Here is a 22,510-nt window from a genome sequence, read left to right on the forward strand (position 1 = left end):
TGTCATAGACAGATGAAAAGTTCAGGATAAATTTATTATTAAAGTAATTCAACCCTGAGATTCATTTTCCTGTAGGCATTCACAATGAAAAAACACACACGAGATGGACAAACAATAATGTGCAAAATACAACAAACTGTACAATACAAAATGGAAATAAATAAATAACCAAAAAATATTGAGAACACGAGATGAAGAGTCCTTGATAGTGAGTCCATAAGCTGTGGGAACAGTGTAGTGTTGGAGTGAGTGAAGTTGAGTGATGTTATCCCCTATGGTTCAAGAGTCTGATGGTCGAGGAGTAGTAACTCTTCCTTAACATGGTAGTATGAGTCCTGAAGCTCCTGTATCTTCTTCCTGATGGCAGCAGAGAGAAGAGAGCATGATCTGAATGATAGGGGTCCTTGACAATGGATGCTGCTTTCCAGGGACAGTGTTCCTTGTAGATATGCTCAAGGGTGGGGAGGGCTTTTCCATGATGGACTGGGCTGTATTGACTACTTCTTTTAGGTGTTTTCTGTTCTAAATGCTTATCCCTCAATTTTGAGGCTGTGCCCTGTAGTTTGGATACCCCCACCATAGGAACCATTCTCGTCACACCCACCATATCTGGTCCTTTCAACATTCAGTAGGTTTCAATGAGATCCCTACACATTCTTCTAAATTCCAGTGAGTACAGGTCTAAAGCTGCCAAATACTCCACACATGTTAACCCTTTCATTCCCAGAATTATCTAAGGGAACCAGCTCTGGACTCTCTCCAATGACAACACATCATTTCCGAGATATGGAGCCCAAAACTGCTGACAATACTCCAAGTACAGCCAGACTACTGTCTTATAAAGGCTCAGCATTATCTCTTTGATTTTATGTTCTATCCCCTCTTGAAATAAAAGCCAACATTGCATTTGCCTTCTTTACCACAGACTCGACCTGTAAATTAACCTTCTGGGAGTCTTGCAAAAGGACTCCTAAGTCCCTATGTAGCTCTGATGTTTGAACCTTCTTCCCATTTAGATGATAGTCCACACTATTGTCCGTTTTGCCAAAGTACATTATCACACATTGCCCAACACTGTATTCCATCTGCCACTTTTTCCCCATTCTTCCAGTTTGTCTAAGTCCTGCTAGAACCACATTACTTCCTCAGCACTACCTACTTCTCCACCTATTTTTGTATCATCCACAAACCTTGCCACAAAGCCATCAACTCCATTATCCAAATCATAGATAAACAATATGAAAAATCTCTGAGGAACACCCCCTGTCATTGGCAGCCAACCAGAAAAAGCCCCCTTTTATTCGCACTCACTGCCTCCTGCCTGTCAGCCATTCATCTATCCATGCCAATATCTTTCCCATAATGTTATAGGATTTTATCTTGTTAAGCAACCTCATGTACCTTACCAAATACCTTCTGAAAGTCCAAGTAAGTTACATCCACTACCTCTCCTTTGTTTACCCTGCGAAGAACTTGAAGAACTCTAGCAGTTTTGTCAGGCAAGATTTTCCTTTACAGAAGCAATGCTGACTTTGTCTTACTTTATCATTAGTCTCCAAGTACCACAAAACCTCATCCTTAAGAATAGACTCCAACACTTTCCCAACCTCTGAGGTTAGGCTAATTGGCCTATAATTTCCTTTCCTCTGGAGTTACATTTGCAATCTTCCAATCCTCTGGGACCATACCAGGATCAAGTGATTCTTGAAAAATCATGACCAATGCATCCGTTATCTCTTCAGTAACCGCTCTCAAAACTCTGGGATTTAGTCCATCTGGTCCAGGTGATTTATCTATCTTAACACCTTTCAGTTTGCCTAGCACTTTTTCCTTTGTATTAGCAATGGAACTCACTCCTACTCCTTGACACTCACTGACCTATGGCACACTGCTAGTGTCTTCTACAGACACTGCTAGTGTCTTCTCCATTAAATTCATCTGCCATTTCTTTGTCTCCCATTACTACCTCACTAGCATAATTTTCCAGTGGTCTACTATCAAGTCTCATCTCCCTTTTTCGCTATATATAACTGAAAAACTTTTAGGATCCTGCCTTATATTATCAGTTAGTTTGCCCTCATATTTCATCTTTTCCCTTCTTATCGCTTTTTTAGTTGCCTTTTGATGGATTTTAAAAGCTTCCCAATCATCCAAGTCGCTCCTCAGATTGATATGTTTCATCAACAACCTATGTAAGTAAGCAAGTAAAGAAACAAGAATGCTAACAGAATGAAGGCTTCAGCAACTAGCACAAAATGTTGGTGGAACACAGCAGAACAGGCAGCATCTATAGGGAGAAGCACTGTTGACGTTTCAGGTTGCTTGAATTTCCAGCATCTGCCGATTTCCTCGTGTTCAGCAACTAGAGTTTTTTTTTAATCTATTATGTTTATATAAAGTAGAGATAGCCCAGGAAATCATAGACCAGTGAGTCTTACTTCGGTGGTTGTAAATTGATGGAGAAGATCCTGAGAGGCTTGACTTTTGAACATTTAGAGAGGCATAATATGATTAGGAATAGTCAGCATGGCTTTGGCAAAGGCAGGTCCTGCCTTACGAGCCTGACTGAATGTTTTGAGGAAGTGACTAAACACATTGATGAAGGTAGAGCAGTAGATGCAATGTAAGTGGATTTCAACAAGGCATTTGACAAGGTACTCCATGCAAGACTTATTGAGAAAGTAAGGAAGCATGCGATCCAAGGGGACATTGTTTTGTGGATCCAGAACTGGCTTCCCCACAGAAGGCAAAGAGTGGTTGTAGACGGGTCATATTCTGCATGGAGGTTGGTGACCAGTGGTGTACCTCAGGGATCTGTTCTGGGACCCTACTCTTCATGATTTTTATAAATGACCTGGATGAAGAAGTGAAGAGATGGGTTAGTAAATTTGCTGATGACACAAAGGTTGGAGGTGTTGTGGATAGTGTTGAGGGCTGTCTGAGGTTACAATGGGTCATTGATAAGATGCAAAACTGGGCTGAGAAGTGGCAGATGGAGCTCAACCCAGGTAAGTGTGAGGTGGTTCATTTTGGTAGGTCAAATATGATGAGAGGCATTGATTATGTGGATAGTCAGAGGCTTTTTCCTAGGGCTGGAATGACTAGCAAAAGAGGGCACAGTTTTAAGGTGCTTGGAAGTAGGTAGAGAGGAGATGTCAGGGGTAAGTTTTTTACACAGGGTGGTGAGTGCATGGAATGGGTGGTGGAGGCAGATACAATAAGGTCTTTTAAGAGACTCTTGGACAGATACATGGAGCTCAGTAAAATAGAGGGCTAACCGTAGGTAATTTCTAAGGTAAGGGCATTTTCGGCACAGCTTTGTGGACTGAAAGGCCTGTACTATGCTGTAGGTTTTCTGTGTTTCTAAAGAAATGGTAATCCAACTATTCAATTTCAATTCAATTGTCATTCAGCCATATGCATATCTACCGTGAAACAAAACAAAGCTACTCCGGACCAAGTTCACAACACAGTACATATAACTCACACATAACACAAAGTAATATTACTACAAATAAATTAACAATTAATAAGATGCACTTATGACATTCTATTACAAGAATCTGCAACAATTTTTGCTTTTGGACATTAGACAATATAAATAAGAAGCAGAATTAAGCCATTTGGCCTAGTTAAAGAGAATGTGATGATGTTGGATGAGTTACAAAGTAGATTTATGAGAATTATCTCCAGTCATGATGTTCCATTTTTAGACTTCTGTATCACCTCAAGGAACATTCTTATAAACTTAATGGAGACTATCCTTCAAGCCAGGAATCACTAGAGGCAATAGAAGCAAATGCCACCCAGATTTCAATCTTTTATTTGTTCAGAGTTTAAAGAAAAAAATTCTTGACAATTGAAACAACAACACATGAAGATCAAGAAATACAAAGAAAAAGATAGAAATCATCATAGAAAAATCATATAATGGTTACATTTGTCTGGGAAACTATCTGCTGCAAAAGGACAAGTATAAAACATTGACCAGAGTCACTAATTTTGAGTTGTGATGGTCAAACTTGTTATTAACAGTGGGGCTTGTTCCTCCTTGAACTTTGATGAGGCCCACAAACCACAAAATACTGAAAGAAAATTGAGAAAGCATAGTACAAACACATACTATGAGAATTGACTCCTGTTATAAAAAAATTTGGTGATGTCTTTCATTTATCAGTAGATAGCAGTATTCTAATCTCTGGGAAATGCAAGAAGGATAGATACCACAGAAAAATCCCGAGTGTGCAAGTAAAAATTGAGGAACATTTAATGACAAGAAGCAATTTTCTGAGTTTTAACAATTTTTTACCTCATCCAAGAAAACTAATCTACTCCATATTTAGAAAATATAAGAAATAGCGTTCTGAAGCAAAATTTGCCTTCCTTCAAAAATTGTATGACTTGTATAATTCAGGAGAATGTCTTCAAAACATGGTGCAAGATTACCTAAACAAAACAGATATTAAAGTTTTCTAAAAGGTATTTTTTCTCAAAATGACTTTCTGCCCCAGAATATAACATGGAAGATAACAAATCCTAATTCTGTAAAAGCTTGAACAGAAGTGAAGATCTCAAATTTCAGTAAAATTGCATAGTTTGCTTTGCAAAACTTTCTCCTGAAACTATGGAACCATGCCTCAGCTGATTTTATCCAAAATTCATTTTGGCTACAGGAAAACAAATTTTCTGAAAGGGGACACATTTACTTTTTCATTTAGAACAGGGATTCCCAACCTTCTTTTATGCCATGGACCCCTACCATTAACAGTCCACAGACCTCAGTTTGGGAACCCCTGATTAAGAACTATGCTATTCGTAACATATCAAATACTTTGACATTTAAGATACCTGTAATTAAAATCTAACAACACAACTGCTTTGTCACACAGAATTCATATGCAAATTCAAAGTATGTATCAAAACAGAAGACAAAATAATTGCAAATACATGTTTTTACTCAAAGCTCAAAATGTATATTCACATATGCTTTATACCTTACATATATATCGATAATCTTCCATTCATATTTTAATGTCTTATTTCTTAAATAATCAATGGTTCTCATTTTTTAGTAGACAATGATTATAACCTGCCACATTAATAGTGTTCAGAATTTAAACCACCAAGTCCTTTTTAACAGATAAATTCAACCATATGCATAGCAGGATTATTGATAATATGCGGTAGTGAATGCAGGAAAAGAAAATAATTTAAAGTATCAGCCATTTTATTTATCGTCCCCTCTTTCGTATCTAATGCTTAATTCTGAATCACATTTGTCCTCCTTGTAGTGAGACACATGAAGTATTAAAAAACAGCACCTAAGCTATGTGCCAGGGCAATGAGAGAGAAGTAGGGGTAGTTTTATAAAATGGAATGGTGGTTATTCAGGTAATCATGCCTGTGCTGGCTCTTTGAAATAGCTACATTATCAAATCTGGTTCTGCACCTCATTCTTTTCCCGTAACCTTCCAAATCTTCAAGTATACATTCAATCTTCTTTTGAAAAAGTTATTTGCAATTGGATAACTTTGAATATTCACACAGTACATTCTAAATTTTAACAATGTCCTGGGGTGGGGTGGGGTAAAAAGCTTCTTCTCCCTTCTTGTTAAAACAGAACTATATACGTTACAAGAATAATAAGGAATGCTGCCTCTCCGGTCTGCTCTGCCATTCAATAAGACTGGGTAATATTGTGCCTCATCTACTTTTCTGATCAATTTCCAAATTATTTAACTATTCTTATTTCTACTTATTTGACAAATTACTTCAAATCTAAGGACTGTGGTTTACAGTCTATCTGAAAGAGGAAATAGATTAATTCCGCCTATATGCACTGTGCGATAAAGCAGAAATACAGAAGGACCACAAGAAGATGAAGTCCCTTTAATTATTCATTCCCCAACAACCTGCCAGTGGGTGTTAAGTATTAATCAGCTGAATTATTTCCATTCTGAACAAGTAGATCAAAATAAATTTGATGCAACTACATAAACCTCTGTAGTCTATGCTTTAAAATGTTTCATTGAAATACTATTGGTAAGTTATCTGAAATACAATGGGGGATCCAAGGATTTGATGAGTTGCCTGACTGGCAGACCACAGTAAGTGTGCTTGCAACACTGTGTGTCAAATCAGAGTGGTCAGCAGCACTGGGGCTCCACAGGGGACTGTCCTGTCTCCCTTTCTCTTCACCATCTACACCCCGGACTTCAACTACTGCACAGAGTCTTGCCATCTTCTGAAGTTTTCTGATGACTCTGCCATAGTTGGATGCATCTGCAAGGGAGATGAGGCTGAGTACAGGGCTATGGTGGGAAACTTTGTCACATGGTGCGAGCAGAATCATCTGTAGCTTTATGTGAAAAAGACTAAGGAGCTGGTGGTGGACCTGAGGAGGGCTAAGGTACCGGTGACCCCTGTTTCCATCCAAGGGGGTCAGTGTGGACATGGTGGAGGATTACAAATACCTGGGGATACGAATTGACAATAAACTGGGCTGGTCAAAGAACACTGAGGCTGTCTACAAGAAGGGTCAGAGCCGTCTCTATTTCCTGAGGAGACTGAGGTCCTTTAACAACTGCTGGACGATGCTGAGAATGTTCTATGAGTCTGTGGTGGCCAGTGCTATCATGTTTGCTGTTGTGTGCTGGGGCAGCAGGCTGAGGGTAGGAGACACCAACAGAATCAACAAACTCATTCGTAAGGTCAGTGATGTTGTGGGGGTGGAACTGGACTCTCTGATGGTGGTGTCTGAAAAGAGGATGCTGTCCAAGTTGCATGCCATCTTGGACAATGTCTCTCATCCACTCCATAATGTACTGGTTAGGCACAGGAGTACATTCAGCCAGAGACTCATTCCACCCAGATGTAACACTGAGCGTCATAGGAAGTCATTCCTGCCTGTGGCCATCAAACTTTACAACTCCTCCCTTGGAGTGTCAGACTCCCTGAGCCAATAGGCTGGTCCTGGACTTTTTTCCACTTGGCATAACTAACTTATTATTATTTATTTATTTATGGTTTTATATTGCTATATTTCTACACTTGAGAAACTGAGTTACAGTGAAAGGTTGACTAGGTTAGGACTTTATTCCCTGAAGCGTAAGAGAATGAGGGGAGATTTGATAGAGGTATATAAAATTATGATGGGTATAGATAGAGTGAATGCAACCAGGCTTTTTCCACTGAGGCTAGGGGAGAAAAAAAAACCAGAGGACATGAGTTAAGGGTGAAGGGGGGAAAGTTTAAAGGGAACATTGGGTGGGGGGGGGGCTTCTTCACACAGAGTGGTGGGAGTGTGGAATGAGGTGCCAGATAAAGTAGTAACTGCAAGGCTTGTTTCTGTGCTGTAATGTTCTATGATTCTATGGTTCTACACTATTCTTGGTTGATGCGACTGTAACGAAACCCATTTTCCCTCGGGATCAATAAAGAATGTCTGTCTGTCTGTCTGAACAGAAAGGTAGCATTCATCACCTGGTTAAGCCAGATACTGATTCATCAGCATTTCGGATTAGTTGGACAGAGAATTATCAAAAGTTTACTAAATGTATTTGTTTGTAAAGAATTTGATACTGTTCGTCAGAAGGCAGCAATGAATACAAATTCAGTCATAGAAACAGGCCCTTTGGCCCACCTAGTCCATGCCAAACCATTTAAACTGCCTACTCCATTGTCCTGCATCGGGACCATAATCTTCCATACACCTACCATCCATGCACCTATCCAAACTTCTCTTAAATGTTGAAATAGAGCTCGCATGCACCACCTGTTCTGGCAGCTCATTCCACACTCTTATCACCCTCTCAATGAAGAACTTTCCCCTCATGTCCCCTTCAAACTCAATTTTCACCCTTAACCCATTACCTCTAGTTGTATTCCCACACAACCTCAGAGGAAAAAGTCTACTTGCACTTACCCTATACCTCTCATAATTTTGTATATATCTATTAAATCTCTCCACAATCTTTTACATTCAAAGGAATGAAGTCCTAACCTATTGAATCTTTCCTTATAACTCAGGTCCTCCAGTCGCGGTAACATCCTTGTAAATTTTCTCTGTACTCTTTTAACCATATTTACATCTTTCCAGTAGGCAAGCGAGTAAAAGTGCCCACAATACTCCAAATTACGCCTCACCAATGTCTTATACAACTAAACATAAAATCCCATCTCCTGTACGCTGTACTTGGAATTATGAGGCCAATGTACCAATAGCTTTTTTTTTAACAACCTTATCCATCTCTCACGCCACTTTCAATGAATTATAGACCTGTATTCTCAGATCCCTTTGTTCTACAGCACTTTTCTGTGCCCTATGTCTTCAATGTGATTCTGGAATTGTTGGAGCCTGTGATTTGCAGTTTGGAGATTGTTTGGGTGTTTCAGCACTCTGCAGACTCCAAGGGGATTCTGGGAAGCAGAGGCAGCATGTGGGAACATTGTGGTGAGAAGGCTGCAACCAATGTTTGACTCTATTTTGCAAATTATAACGATGAGGGAGATTGAAACGCCAGCTGTCTGCCTTATTATCACTGGTGAAATCGCTCTGCTACGGAGAGGGGAGACTGCCTTTTTATCACTGTTGAGATTGCTCTGCTATGGAGAGGGAGAACGTTACCCAGGTTTTCTGCATTTTGGATGTGGACTTGTACTCCGGTCTTCTGTCTTGTGATTTTCTTATATCTGTGTTTTTCACCAATCTTTCTAGGTTTATTTGTGTGCAGGGGAGGGGGATTTTTGGGGGTCAATATGCCTGTTCTGATTTTGTTAAATTTTTGTGCGGGATGGAGAGATTTGGGGGTTGATTATTGTGCTGCTATATTTTTCTTCATTGGTTTTGCAGCTATCTGGCAGAGAAGAATTTCAGATTTGTATACTTTGATAATAAATGAACCTTTGAAGCCATATGGGGGCATATATGTACTTTGATAGTAAAATATGCTTTGAACTTTGAGTAAGTACCTTATTTGTTTCTATCTTCCTATATCTGCAATGTACCTTTTTTTTTCCTTAATGAGGGTTTCAATCTCTTTTGAAAAGCAAGGATCCCTCAGTACTTATACCTTTTATTCTGATAGGCATATACAAACATTATACTCTCAAAATTTCACTTTTGAACATTTCCCACTTACCAAGTACACCTTTGCCAGAAAACAGCCTGCCCCAATCCACACTTGCCAGATCCATTCCGAAACCATCAAAATTGGCCTTTCTGCAATTTAGAAAGTCAACTGCAAAAATATATTTTTCCATATTTACTTCGAAACTAATTTATTAAGATAACAGTAAGTTACCAATATCAATGTAGATTCAAATTTTACTTAATAATTCTAAAATGTTCTAAGTAAACATTGCAACACCAAGATTAAAGTTAGTGAAGGTAATAAGATGGCAGAAGTCATAAATTAAGTGGCTGCAATATCTCAGTCAATCGTGGTTTTGTTAGCTATAAACAAAGACAACACACACAAAATACTGGAGGAACTCAGCAGGTCAGGTAGCATCTATGAACATAAGTAAACAGCTGACAATTCAGACTGAGATCCTTCATCAGGACTGGAAAGGAAGAGGGAAGAAGTCAGAGTAAGAAGCTGGGGGAGGGAGGGCAAGGAGAAGGCATTTATTAAAAGCTGATAGGTAAAAGCAGGTGTGTGGGGGAGGGGAATGAAGGAAGAAGCAGAGAGGTGATGGGTGAAAAAAGTAAAGGGGCTAGAGAAGGAGGAATCTGACAGGAAAGGAGACTGGACAATGGGAAAAAGGGAAGGAGGGGCACCAGGGGAGGTTATAAGCAGGTGAGAAGAGAAGAATTAAGAAGGGAGCCAGAGTGAGGAATTAAAGATGAGGGAAGGGGCAAGGGGAGAAGTACCAAAGGATGGAGAAATCAACACTCATGCCATCAGATTGGAGGCAAATTAGACAGGATATGAGGTATTGCTCCTCCAGCCTAAAAATGGCCTCATTGTGGTAAAAGATGAGGTAGGTGAGGCCATGGAACAACATATGGAAATGAAATAGGGATTGAAATTAAAATGGTTGTCCACCGGGAAATCCTGCTTGTTATGGATGGAGCAAAGGTGCTCAACAAAATGGACCTCCAATCTATGTCAGGTCTCACCAATGTATAGGAGGCTGCATTGGGAGTACTTAACAGTAGACAAGCCTAACAGATTTGCAGGTGAAATGTTGCCTCACCTGGAAGGACTGTTTGAGACTTTGAAAGGAGGTGAATGGATATTTTGACCAGGATCCTCAAGAGTCTACACATTTATGAGGATTAAAAAATCATTTTTAAATTGATTTTTTAAATTGACCTATAGATGCAGTGAACAGCAAACAGGAGCAGAACTAGACAATGTAGAATAAGCTGCAAATTGAACAATAATGAATCAAATTCAAAGGATAAAGGAAAGAAGAAAATCCACACAAATTCTGCATAATTGGTGTTGCATACTGAAATTTAGAAACATTGTAACCTTAACAGCTCCATGTTTAATCCATGCAAAATAACAGCCACCCAAGGTTACCCAACCATGTAAGAACAAGAAAAATTATGAACAAATTGTCAACAAATTATCCAGTACTCTGTCACATTATGTCACATTATGAAAATTAACTTTACATGTCAAGATTAAAGCACTGGGTTACTGGAGGGGTTAGGTTTGAGTGAACCAAAAGACCATAGTTATGATGAATAAGGAAAAATTAAGAAATTTACTTTCTGGATCTAAGAGATGATGAAACTGAAGTATCCAAGATAGTTGGCAGAAATGAAAAGGCAAATGCAGACTATGTATTCAAACTATAATGCCAGCATACAACAAGGGATTATAGTTTCAAACTAAAATATGATAAAATTAGATATGAATCTTAATTAAGAATTCCTAATGCAAAAAATAAAGTCCCAGATAGAGCAAGAAAGATACAAATCTAGGAAAACATAACAACAGGAAGCAGCAAAACTAACTAACCAGTGATCACAAATTGGGACAGATGGAGTTGTTTGTGAAAAAGACAACATCCTTACAAAATTCATTTTGTGAGGATTAGAATATAAAAGCAAGGATGCAATGTTGGGGCTTTATAAGGCATTAATCAGTCCACATTTGGAGCATTGTGAGTAGTTTTTGGCCCTTATCTAAGAAAAGATGCACTAGCTTTGGAGAGGGTCTACAGGAGGTTCACGTCAAATGCCAGTTAACAAATTTTACGTCACATGCCAGGGATAATAAACCTGATTCTGATTCTGAGAATAACTCCAGGAATGAAAGGGTTAATGTATGAGGAGCACTTGATTAAATGGGCTTATACATGCTAGAGTTTAGAGGAATGGTGGAGGGGGTGAGAGTGAAATCTTATTGAAACTTATCGAATATTGAAAAACCTAGATGCTTCCTATATTGGGTAAGTCTGGGACCAGAGAACACAGCCTTAGAATGGAGGGGCTCTATTTACGACAGAGATGAGGTGGAATTTCTTTAGCCAAAGGGTAGAGAGTCTATTGAATTCATTGCCACAGATGGTCATACAGGCCAAGTCACTGGGAGGTTGAGAGGTTCTTCGTTAGTCAGTGTCATGAATGTACCACAGCTCTGAGGGGCCGAAGGGTGTGGGGTAACCCTCTCCTTTGTGAGAATCACAAGATCACTATTGAGTCCATTCAGGAGACCCAGGAAATGAGAGAAAGACCTGCAGAATTCACAAAGATTGGAATGTGACCTGGCCTCCGAGAGGGGACCCATTGATACCAGCTATTGTCTCTTGGAGAAGGACTTGTGTATTGCATCCTGTGCAATGCATCGAAGCCCCAGGCAATGAACCGAGGGGGAGGTTGGCGGAGAGATTGCATCATCTCAATCTGATTGACATCTGAGACCCTGTGAGTCAGGATAAAAGAGGGTCTGGGGAACAGCCCCTTCAGACGCACCAGAAGAAATGCTAGCGATCCCGTAATAGCAAAAGCCGATGGGAAGGCCACGTGCGTCCAGTTCCATTTGCCCCGGCATCGGTGTGCCTTTACCACGGAAGAACGGTTTTTAGCTAACAACGGGGAAATCAACTCCCAACAACTCTCGAAGGATTGACATCATAAAAGGACTGGGCAAGTTTTAACCCGTCTTTCTCTCAAACCAAAAGGCTGCAGCTTGAACGAACTAACAGTGACTTTTATATTTCCATCGGACAATATATTATCCCCTAGATAATGATAGAGCTATTTCTTATTGATTATTATTATACCGGCGCTTTTAGATTTAGTATTGACGACGTATATTATCTGTATGTTTGCATTGATATTATTTTGTGTATTTTTATCAATAAATACTGTTAAAAATAGTACCATCAAACTTCAACAGACCTATCTTTTCTGGTAAGTGACCCAGTTACGGGGTACGTAACATCAGAAAGTCAAAGGTTACAGGGAGAAGGCAGGAGAATGGGGTTGAGAGGGATAATAAATCAGCCATGAAAGAATAGTGAAACATCCTCAATGGGCCAAATGCATGGTTCTGCTCCTATGTCTTATGGTCATACAAACCCATTGGATTTTACTTCCAGCTATAAACAAAATAGCACATTGCTGCTCTCACATGATACAGAAATTTTGGCTAGGATCTTGTGAGGAAATGCCAGTGTTTACTTGATGTTGTAAAGTTGTGGTCAAGTGTTCTCAGCAGTTTCCCCATGAGAATGCTTCAATGTACTGGGTTTTTCATTGAGTTCAGCGTTTGCAGCAATTCAGCACAACTTACAATGGGAACCTAGTGCAGGGACTGTTTCAGCTTTGGTTTCAATGGAGGAAAATAGTTTCAACAGACTACCATACATAAATTGTGGTTTTGTTTCAGTTTTACAACTTTAACTGTTTTAATGTTTTAGCAGCTTCTAAACATTTCTAAAAGCCAGAAACTTAATGTTTTTGGCAGTTTTGATACTTGACAGATCCAGAACAAGTTGTTCCAGGTTTTTAATGGATCAGCCTTGTTCTAGCACCCATCCACATGATCCATTTACACAATGGAAGGACCCTTCTGCACACACAAAAAATGGATAGCAGCCAATTCAGAAACACAGTGGCTTGCAACAGGATCTACCCTTATTGGTAGCAAGGCATCTTGCCAAACACTACAAATTCTAGGCAATTAATTTCTCATGGAATAAATAATGTTTGCAAATCTTTGTGAAGTTACCTACTCACCATCAAGAACATTAGCAACTGTGGTACAGTGTAATGATTGCCAAAAATGCTCAATTATAGTTCATGATGAGATTTGAACTGCATCAAATAAATCTGACAAATAAATAACATGAGGTTCCAGAGCATATAGGAAGTGTGCAAAATTTTAACTGGTCTATTTGATTATGCAGGAAGGATTAAATTTGATGCTTAAAAAGAGGCAGCTGAATAACTGAATATTCATAAAGGGGAATGTTATTAACATTGTCTGATCAGTCTGCAAACTACATAAGTTAGAGTTGAAGTCAATAATGTCATTATGTGCACAATCATTTCCCATAGCTAAGTAACACAGAACTTCAAATTATGGTATCTATAAACCTATTACACTCAGAGCCCACATAATGCTACCCCTCATAGTTCTGTGTTATTACAACAAAGTTATTCAATTCTTAACTCAAATGTTTTTAAATTACAATTCATTCTAAACAACACTTAAAACTTCTCAAGAGCAGCCACCGTTACAGTAAACGTTCAATCAGCCAATGAGAGCACTTTACATATGCTCTGAGCCACTCACAGCTAATCACATATTAATTCATGCTCTGCCTCCCCTGCACAACGTTCTTGCTCCCTTGCCAATTTATTCCATTTTTTTCCACCCATAATGTCTGGAAAATGGCCTGCAACTTCCAGTGAGAGTAGTACTTCTAATGGTTAGGAAAAACACTAGCATGGATGTGAAACTGCAGGTGACACAACATTTGAAAGCTGGTCAGCATCAGGTTGATGTTGGCACCTCTTTGGAATTGGCTATATCGACAATCAGACCAATTGTAAAAAATGCAGACAAGATAAAAGCTTCTGCAATAACGACCTCAGTTATTAATAACAAAGGTGACTTATTCAAGGAGCCATTTGCTTGATAAAAATAGAAAAGAGACTAAATGTATGGGTGGATGACCAAATACAACAGAACATGTCCTTAAGCCAGCTGATAATACCACCACCCACTTCCCTCTGCTGCTGCTGTGATATGTTGCTGCACCAGTGATGTACAGGTTAGGTCTATTTGAGTGTTTGTTATTCCACGAAATTCAGTGTAATATATCATGTCTCAAGTGTGAATTTTTTAAAAATCAGGCACACATGTCCATTTATGTAATGTTATAATCACCCCACATAGCGCCGATTTACATAGTGCACCACCTCTGAGGTACGCATCCTCAGCATTAAGCTAGGTCTGAGTGTGTTTAAAACAAGGGACTTTACCCATTTCTAGACTATTGTCTGTATTGATTGGTATTTGATTAGAGAAGAAAATGTCCTTACATTTCCAATTATCTAAACCAGTTTCTCAGTGTTATATCCTGAGAGACCGCAGCTTCACTTGGGCATTGTCTGTCTAGACAGTATTCATGATCCATCTGTTTCCTACAGCCAGGACGATGACAAACACTATTAGAATTCAAAGACCTTCAGAGTGCAAGTCAGTCATCCTACTCTGAAAATTACTATCATTTAAAAAAACTCTTAAAATAGCATCATCCATTTCATTAACATCTGCAGCAGACAGCTAAATATTTAATAAACTTTATAAATTTCCCTTCTACCCAAGCCACTGCATACTAAGCAGAATCCAACCAAATTTATTCAACTAGTTTTCTCATTTTTCAAAACCAGACTGTAGGGCTGATAAAATATTAACTACATCTTTGATATCAAAGAATTGTTATGCAAATTATCTTTCACAACCGCATGAAAGATCTTCACGGTCAGTAACAAAGTTTTAAATGGTAGTATAGGCACTAAACATAAACAATAACCAACTGTTATGGAATCGTACAACATAGGAAAAGAATCTTCAGCCTATCACATCAATAGCTACCATCAAGTACCTATCTAAACTAATCCCACTTACCAATCCTTGCTCCATAGTTCTCTGTGACTTGACAGTACAAAGAGCTCATCCAGATATTACATAAATATGATCTAAAGAGCATTTTTATGTTGACTGATCAACAAACATTGGCTAGAATATTGTCAAGAATAAATAATTTCTTCTTCAAGAAGTGCCACAAGATCTTTTACATCCACATAAGAGTGATTTTGGGAGCTGAATTTATAAGACAATAAGTCAACAGCACCTGACATACTCAGTCCTGAACTGGAGTATGTCTCAATCATATGTTCAAATCACTGAAATGAGATTTTAATCAATGCTTTTCTGACTACAGAGCAAATCTGCTATGATTATGTGAGAGTTTCTACAGTTTAAAACTAAATCATACTGTGGCAGTCTACCCCTGGGCAACCAAGAAATGTTTGGAAGAGGAATATAAATCCAGTTAAGATCTCAAGTTTGCTCCACCTATTAGTAATCTAAATCTTAAACCCATACATTTGCCTAATACATAAAACTCTGGTTAGTTCTGGATTTCAAAGATAGCTTAAGGGGTGAAGCATTCAGCTACAAGGTTAAGCTAGAAAAGCTGGGATTGTCTTCCACAAAGCAAAGAAGGTTTTGTTGAAGTTTATTAGAAGTAGACAAGACCAAGATGCTTAAGGCATGGTAAATTAACAGAAACTGCTCAATTAGCCATGGTTCATACCTGGGGAAAGTGATTCAAAGTGACAGGCAGAAGATACAAGTGTGGGTGTATTTTAAAGACATTTTAGAACAAGAAGAAATTTTAAAACTCACTTGATGTGGATACAATTTAGAATTCAGTATCTCGAAGAGTCAAAGATTTTTCGTTGTGTATTCAATTCCAATTTAATGTTACCCCTTTCCCCCTCTCCACACAAACAGCAATAAACACTAAAAGAGTACATTTTTGTCCTTATCTTGGATATATGGGTCATGAACTAAGAATTCTGTAAGTTCAAATTTTCATAACCTGAACGGTTGTTACACAGGAGTTACCTACATTGAATGCATCCAGGAATGTATTGCAAACAAAATAACATGTGCATTCAGTTTACATGACAAAGGGACTTTGTTCCAGTTGTTCAATCACAAACTGCCAGATGTTTTGTCACTAACTCAACAGCAAAAGTAGGCCTTTCAAGAAAATGTGGCGGAATGCAAAGGATGGAACCAATTAGTGCAGCACCACACAGTCCCATGAAACAAAACATAATGAGAGCTTTATAGGGTACTGGTATTTATCAGTCAAACAAGATGCTTTAACCATGGAAACCTTCACAAGTAACTTACCTGCTAAGCTAAGCTGATCTGTTAACTATGATGATCATCGCAAAATAAGCATCTATCATTAAGAAGGTTCTTTCATTATTGGCAAATTCAAATAGTAGTTTGACTTAATGTTCTAAGGCACCATTTCACCTGTACAAACACGCTGGAGCAACTAAGCAGGTTGGGCAGCATCCATGGAAACGAGCAGTCAACGTATCGGGCCGAGACCCTTCATCAGGACTGAAGAGGGAGGGGGCAGCGGCCCTAAGCGTTGACTGCTCATTTCCACAGATGCTGCCCAACCTGCTGAGTTCCTCCAGCATGTTTGTACGTGTTGATTTAACCACAGCATCTGCAGTGTACTTTGTGTTTACCATTTTACCTGTAACTGCTTAGCGGAAGGATTTTGAAACTTATCAATAATCTTTCATAGTAGAATATATGCTGCTCTGAAGTCTTCCTCTGACCTACCAATGCTATATTATGTGTATGACCTCCTATTGGCCATCTCTATCATACCAGAACACCTGTAGATTTTAAATTAACTCTTACAATAGTTACACAAGCAAGCCCTAAGATTAATTCAAGCAAGGCTAAATTAGTAAACTCAAAACTTAGTCCTTCACACCTTGATTCTATCTTTTCCTCTCTCACCTAGTTCCTTTCTACTTACCTGCATATCTGTGACACTGCTGATATCTTCTGCCACTTGGGCCATTTCAAATTCCTTGGACCCAACAAGCTCATTGCCTTTAACACCTCCATCCAACATCAGGCTGGTTTGAGAGTCCACTTATTCTTGAATAGAGGGTGACTCAGCTCCCCTCTATTAATAATATCTTATTGTCCCAAAGTATTAACTTCCCATTTCCCTTTACAGATAGTACCTGACCTGTTGAGTTCTTTCAGCAGTCTATGATCTTAGCTATGATCTTTGAATCCTCTTTGGCTACAGGGGAAGTGCCAGAGGACTGGAGAATGACAAATGTAGTTCCTTTGTTTAAAAAAGGTAATAGGGAGAAACCTGGGAACTATAGATCGGTTGTCTGCAAACTACTGGAAAGGACTCAGAAGGATAGGATCTACGAGCATTTGGAGAAGTACAGTCTACTCATGGATAGTCAACATAGCTTTATGAAGGGAAGATCATGCCTCATGAGCCTGATTGAGTTTTTTGAAGAGGTAACAAAATAAATTGATGAGGGTAGGGCAGTGGATGTGGTCTACATGGACTTTAGCAAGGGATTTGACAAGGTCCCTCACGAGAGACTCATCCAGAAAGTCATGAGGCATGGGATAAGTGGAACCTTGGCTGTTTGGATAAAAAATTGGCTTAAAGGAAGAAAGCAGAGGGTAGTTGTGGAAGGAAAGTATTCTGCCTGGAGGTCGGTGACTAGTAGAGTGCCGCAGGGATCTGTCCTGGGATCCCAGCTATTTGTGATTTTTATAAATGACCTGGATGTAGAGGTGGAAGGATGAGTGAGTAAGTTTGCGGATGACATGAAGATTGGAGGAGTTATGGATGGAGCTGCAGGTTGTCGAACATTAGAAGAGGATATAGACAGGCTGCAGAGTTGGGCAGAAAAATGGCAGATGGAGTTCAATCTGGACAAGTGTGAGGTGATGCATTTTGGAAGGACAAACCAGAAGACTGAGGACAGGATTAATGGTCAGTTACTTAAGAGTGTGGATGAACAAAGGGACCTTGGGGTTCAAATCCATACATCCCTCAAGGTCGCTGAGCAGGTTGATAGGGTAGTTAAGAAGGCCAATGGGATGCTGGGCTTCATTAACAAGGGGATTGAGTTCAAGAGTAGAGAGGTCATGTTGCAACTCTATAATAATCTCTGGTGAGACCGCACTTAAGAGTATTGTGTTCAATTCTGGTCACCTCATTATAGGAAGGATGTTGAAGCAATGGAGAGGGTGCAGAGGAGATTTACCAGTATGTTGCCTGGTTTGGAGAACAAGTCACATGAAGCAAGGTTAGCAGAGCTGGGACTTTTCTCTTTGGAGCGTAGAAGAATGAGAGGGGACTTGATAGAGGTCTACAAGATTATGAGAGGCACAGATAGGGTGGCTAGTCAGTACCTGTTTCCCAGGGCACCAATAGCAAACACCAGAGGGCAAATGTACAAAATTAAGGGAGGGAAGTTTAGGGGAGACATCAGGGGTAAGTTTTTTTACACAGAGGGTTGTGAGTGCCTGGAATGACTTGCCAGGGATGGTGGTGGAGGCTAAAACATCAGGGGTATTTAAGAGCCTCTTGGACAGGCACATGGATGAAAGAAAAATAGAGGGTTATGGGGTAGTGTGGGTTTAGTACATTTTTTAAGGATTATATGGGTCGGCACAACATGGTAGGCTGAAGGGCCTGTACTGTGCTGTAATGTTCTATGGTTTTATGGTCTGTTGTTTGATTAATTTACTAAATTGCTAACTGAATTTCATTATAGGATTAATGGTCAGTTACTTAGTGTTCTATGGTTCTATGGTATATTTTAGGTTGGAACTGTCACTGTAAATGGATGATGACCAAAGATTGCATTCACTGGGATGTTTACTAAGTCCTTCAAAGAATTAGACATTTCCCATAAGCTGCCCAACAGCTACCATCCACAAAAACAAGCAGAAATACTATTAAATCATAAAGTCATGTTCTTTAGAGAAACAGCACTGTTACAGGTCTTTCCTGGCCAATGAGCCTGAGCAACCCAATTACACTGATGTGACTAATTCAGCTATTATGTTTTTGGAATGTGGGAGGAAACTGGAGCACTCAGAGGAAACACATGTGATTATAGTAAGAGCATACAAATTCCTTACAGTGTACTTGATGAGCATAATAAAATAATGATGAACTATGCAACTGAGGGATCATTATTTAAGCTAAATTAACTGGGCTGGGTCATTTTATATCATTACAGCTTGAAGCTCATTTCTGATAAGTTAGCCAAAGGGTATGGGGGTGGTCAAACTATAATGACCATCAGATGAAAAACATGAAGGATTAAATACAACACAATTTTTTGGATATAACAGGATACCACAACTCTCATTACATGTTGGATTAGATTATGACAGGAAATTCTAGGATTGGGCACAGAATACAAACTCTTAAGACTAATACAAAAATATATAGGAAATTAATCAACAGAAGAATGTGGGTGGAATAAAAAATGGATTGTTGATGGTCAGCATGGACTTGACATGCCAAGAGGCCTGTTTCCATGCTGTAGGTCTGTTATGATTCTGACCAATTAGTACCTAAAATATGAAATGTTTTGCCAGTTTATATTGATGTGAAGTAAAATTGGCCGTAAGTAATTGTATCTAAATGTAAAGCATCATAGCATAGGGTTAAGAATATGTGATGTCAGCTGAACGGCAAAGATTCAGTTTAAAAGTACCATACTTAAATGGTGAGGGTAGTAGTACTGAACAAACATTTCTTGATCATTTTAGAGTCAATTGAGTAAAACATCACAGAAACAGGCCTTTCAACCCATATAGTCCATACTGTGCTACTCAAAAAAAAATCTAAGCTTGTCACATTTGTCTGGGTTTGGACCATATGTTTCTGACCCTTCCCTATCTACGTACCTGTCAAATGTCCTTTAAATCAATGAAATCAAATCATTTCTGCTCCACAAAACTCTGCTAGAGAATAGCTGCAAAATTTTAACTGTGCAGCAGGATGCAAACTCCAGCCAATTAAGAGTTTAAAAGTTTTCAACCATTATGTGGGTGACCATACATGTGTTTTTGTTTACTGTAATCAGGAGCTTTGATTTTGTTACTATTTAAAGAGATGCATCAGAACTGAAACAATTTATTAAAAATGTTTCTATTAAGTGCACCTTCTTTGCAGTAATCCTAAATAATAAAAAGGACAACTGATTGTGTTAAGAAATATTGTTAACAAAAGACAAACCAAACCAAAGAGGATATGTACAATTGTTCACAAGATCAGAGATTGGAGAAAGTTAAGAGTCAAGAACTAGAGAAGTTTGGAAGCACAGAAACTAATTTCACTGATAACCTGGCATCATTGTAGTATTTTCTTAGTATACCTTAGATGAACTTAAATAGCCTAAACTTTATGTGAAATTTGAGTTGACAAGAACTCACATAGGATAAGTTGGGATAAAGGGACGAGGGGGGGGGGGGAACCAGTGTATTCCAATCCTAGTGCTATATTCTTCATTGCACATTGCAAAGTTTAAGTTTGAAGAGAGCCTTTATCTCTCAAGTTAAATTACTTAAAAACAGTCCAAGATTATGAAGGGTTATGGGGGGGGGGAGGGGTTAACAGAGATAGTTGATTTCAAATGGTGTACAACACAGAACAAGAGAGTTATCATGAAAAAATTCATAAAGAAATGAATGCAATTTTTTCTTGGATTGTGAAATTTACAAATAATTGCTACAGCATATTCCTTATATGTGTGTGTTTTTGAACTTGCCTGAAAAATGGAACATTTAATGTTTTTTTGGAGGAAGGAGAGAAAAAAGATCATGTTCATCTGTATTACATCTCGTCTGCATCCTGAAGGTAGATGCTGGCTTTACAGCAACTTGGACTTACTGAAGTTAATTGAAGGTGAGAGCCCTGTTTTCGTGTTGTACAACTCCATAATTCCATGACCAGGCACCGTTCCATTATACATACAAAATGCTGGTGGAACACAGCAGGCCAGGCAGCACCTATAGGAGAAGCACTGTCAACGTTTTGGGCCGAGACCCTTCATCAGGACTAACTGAAAGGAGAGATACTAAGAGATTTGAAAGTAGTGGGGGGAGGGGGAAATGCAAAATGATAGAAGATCGGAGGGGGTGGGATGAAGCTAAGAGCTGGAAAGGTGATTGGCGAAAGTGATACAGAGCTGGAGAAGGGAAAGGATCATGGGACGGGAGGCCTCGGGAGAAAGAAAGGGGAAGTGGGGAGCACCAGAGAGAGATGGAGAACAGGCAGGGTGATGGGCAGAGAGAGAGAAAAAAAACAAACAACTAAATATGTCAGGGATGGGGTAAGAAAGGGAGGAGGGGCATTAACAGAAGTTAGAGAAGTCAATGTTCATGCCATCAGGTTGGAGGCTACCCAGCCGGTATATAAGGTGCTGTTCCTCCAACCTGAGCATGGATTCATCTTGACAGTAGAGGAGGCCATGGATAGACATATCAGAATGGGAATGGGACATGGAATTAAAATGTGTGGCCACTGGAAGATCCTGCTTTCTCTGGCGAACCAAGCGTAGGTGTTCAGCAAAACAGTCTCCCAGTCTGCGTCGGGTCTCACCAATCTATAAATGGCTACACCGGGAGCACCGGACGCAGTATACCACACCAACCGACTCACAGGTGAAGTGTCGCCTCAATTGGAAGGACTGTCTGGGGCCCTGAATGGTGGTGAGGGAGGAAGTGTAAGGGCAGGTGTAGCACTTGTTCCACTTACAAGGATAACTGCCAGGAGGGAGATCGGTGGGAAGGGATGGGGGGGACGAGTGGACAAGGGAGTCGCGTGGGGAGCGATCCCTGCGGAAATCAGGAGGGGGAAGGGAAAGATGTGCTTGGTAGTGAGATCCCATTGGAGGTGGCGGAAGTTACGGAGAATTATACATTGGACCTGGAGGCTGGTGGGGTGGTAGGTGAGGACAAGGGGAACCCTATCCTGAGTGGCATGAACATTGACTTCTCTAACTTCCGTTAATGCCCCTCCTCCCCTTCTTACCCCATCCCTGACATATTTAGTTGTTTGTTTTTTTTCTCTCTCTCTGCCCACCACCCTGCCTGTTCTCCATCTCCCTCTGGTGCTCCCCCCCCCCCTTTCTTTCTCCCGAGGCCTCCCGTCCCATAATCCTTTCCTTTCTCCAGCTCTGTATCACTTTCGCCAATCACCTTTCCAGCTCTTAGCTTCATCCCACCCCCTCCGGTCTTCTATCATTTTGCATTTTCCCCTCCCCCCACTACTTTCAAATCTCTTAGTATCTCTGCTTTCAGTTAGTCCTGATGAAGCATCTCGGCCCAAAACGTCCACAGTGCTTCTCCTGTAGATGCTGCCTGGCCTGCTGTGTTCCAACAGTATTTTGTGTGTGTTGTTTGAATTTCCAGCACCTGCAGATTTCCTCGTG

At 39.7% G+C, this 22,510-nt stretch overlaps 1 protein-coding gene across 3 annotated transcripts in view; it reads right to left on the minus strand.

Annotated features, from left to right (window-relative positions):
• The window catches only part of ldlrad4a (low density lipoprotein receptor class A domain containing 4a), a 234,852-nt gene that overhangs the window by 159,011 nt on the left and 53,331 nt on the right, over positions 1 to 22,510 (minus strand). The window contains exon 3 of one of the 3 annotated variants that reach the window (XM_059976622.1): positions 9,141 to 9,220. The exons of the other annotated variants lie outside the window; for them this stretch is intronic. Within the exon in view, the coding sequence (XP_059832605.1) occupies positions 9,141 to 9,195 (55 nt within the window). The 5' untranslated portion in view covers positions 9,196 to 9,220. The remainder of the gene's footprint in view (positions 1 to 9,140; positions 9,221 to 22,510) is intronic. 3 annotated transcript variants of the gene reach the window in all.

This window comes from Hypanus sabinus, chromosome 1, assembly GCF_030144855.1.
Source record: "Hypanus sabinus isolate sHypSab1 chromosome 1, sHypSab1.hap1, whole genome shotgun sequence".
Classification (NCBI taxonomy): domain Eukaryota; kingdom Metazoa; phylum Chordata; class Chondrichthyes; order Myliobatiformes; family Dasyatidae; genus Hypanus; species Hypanus sabinus.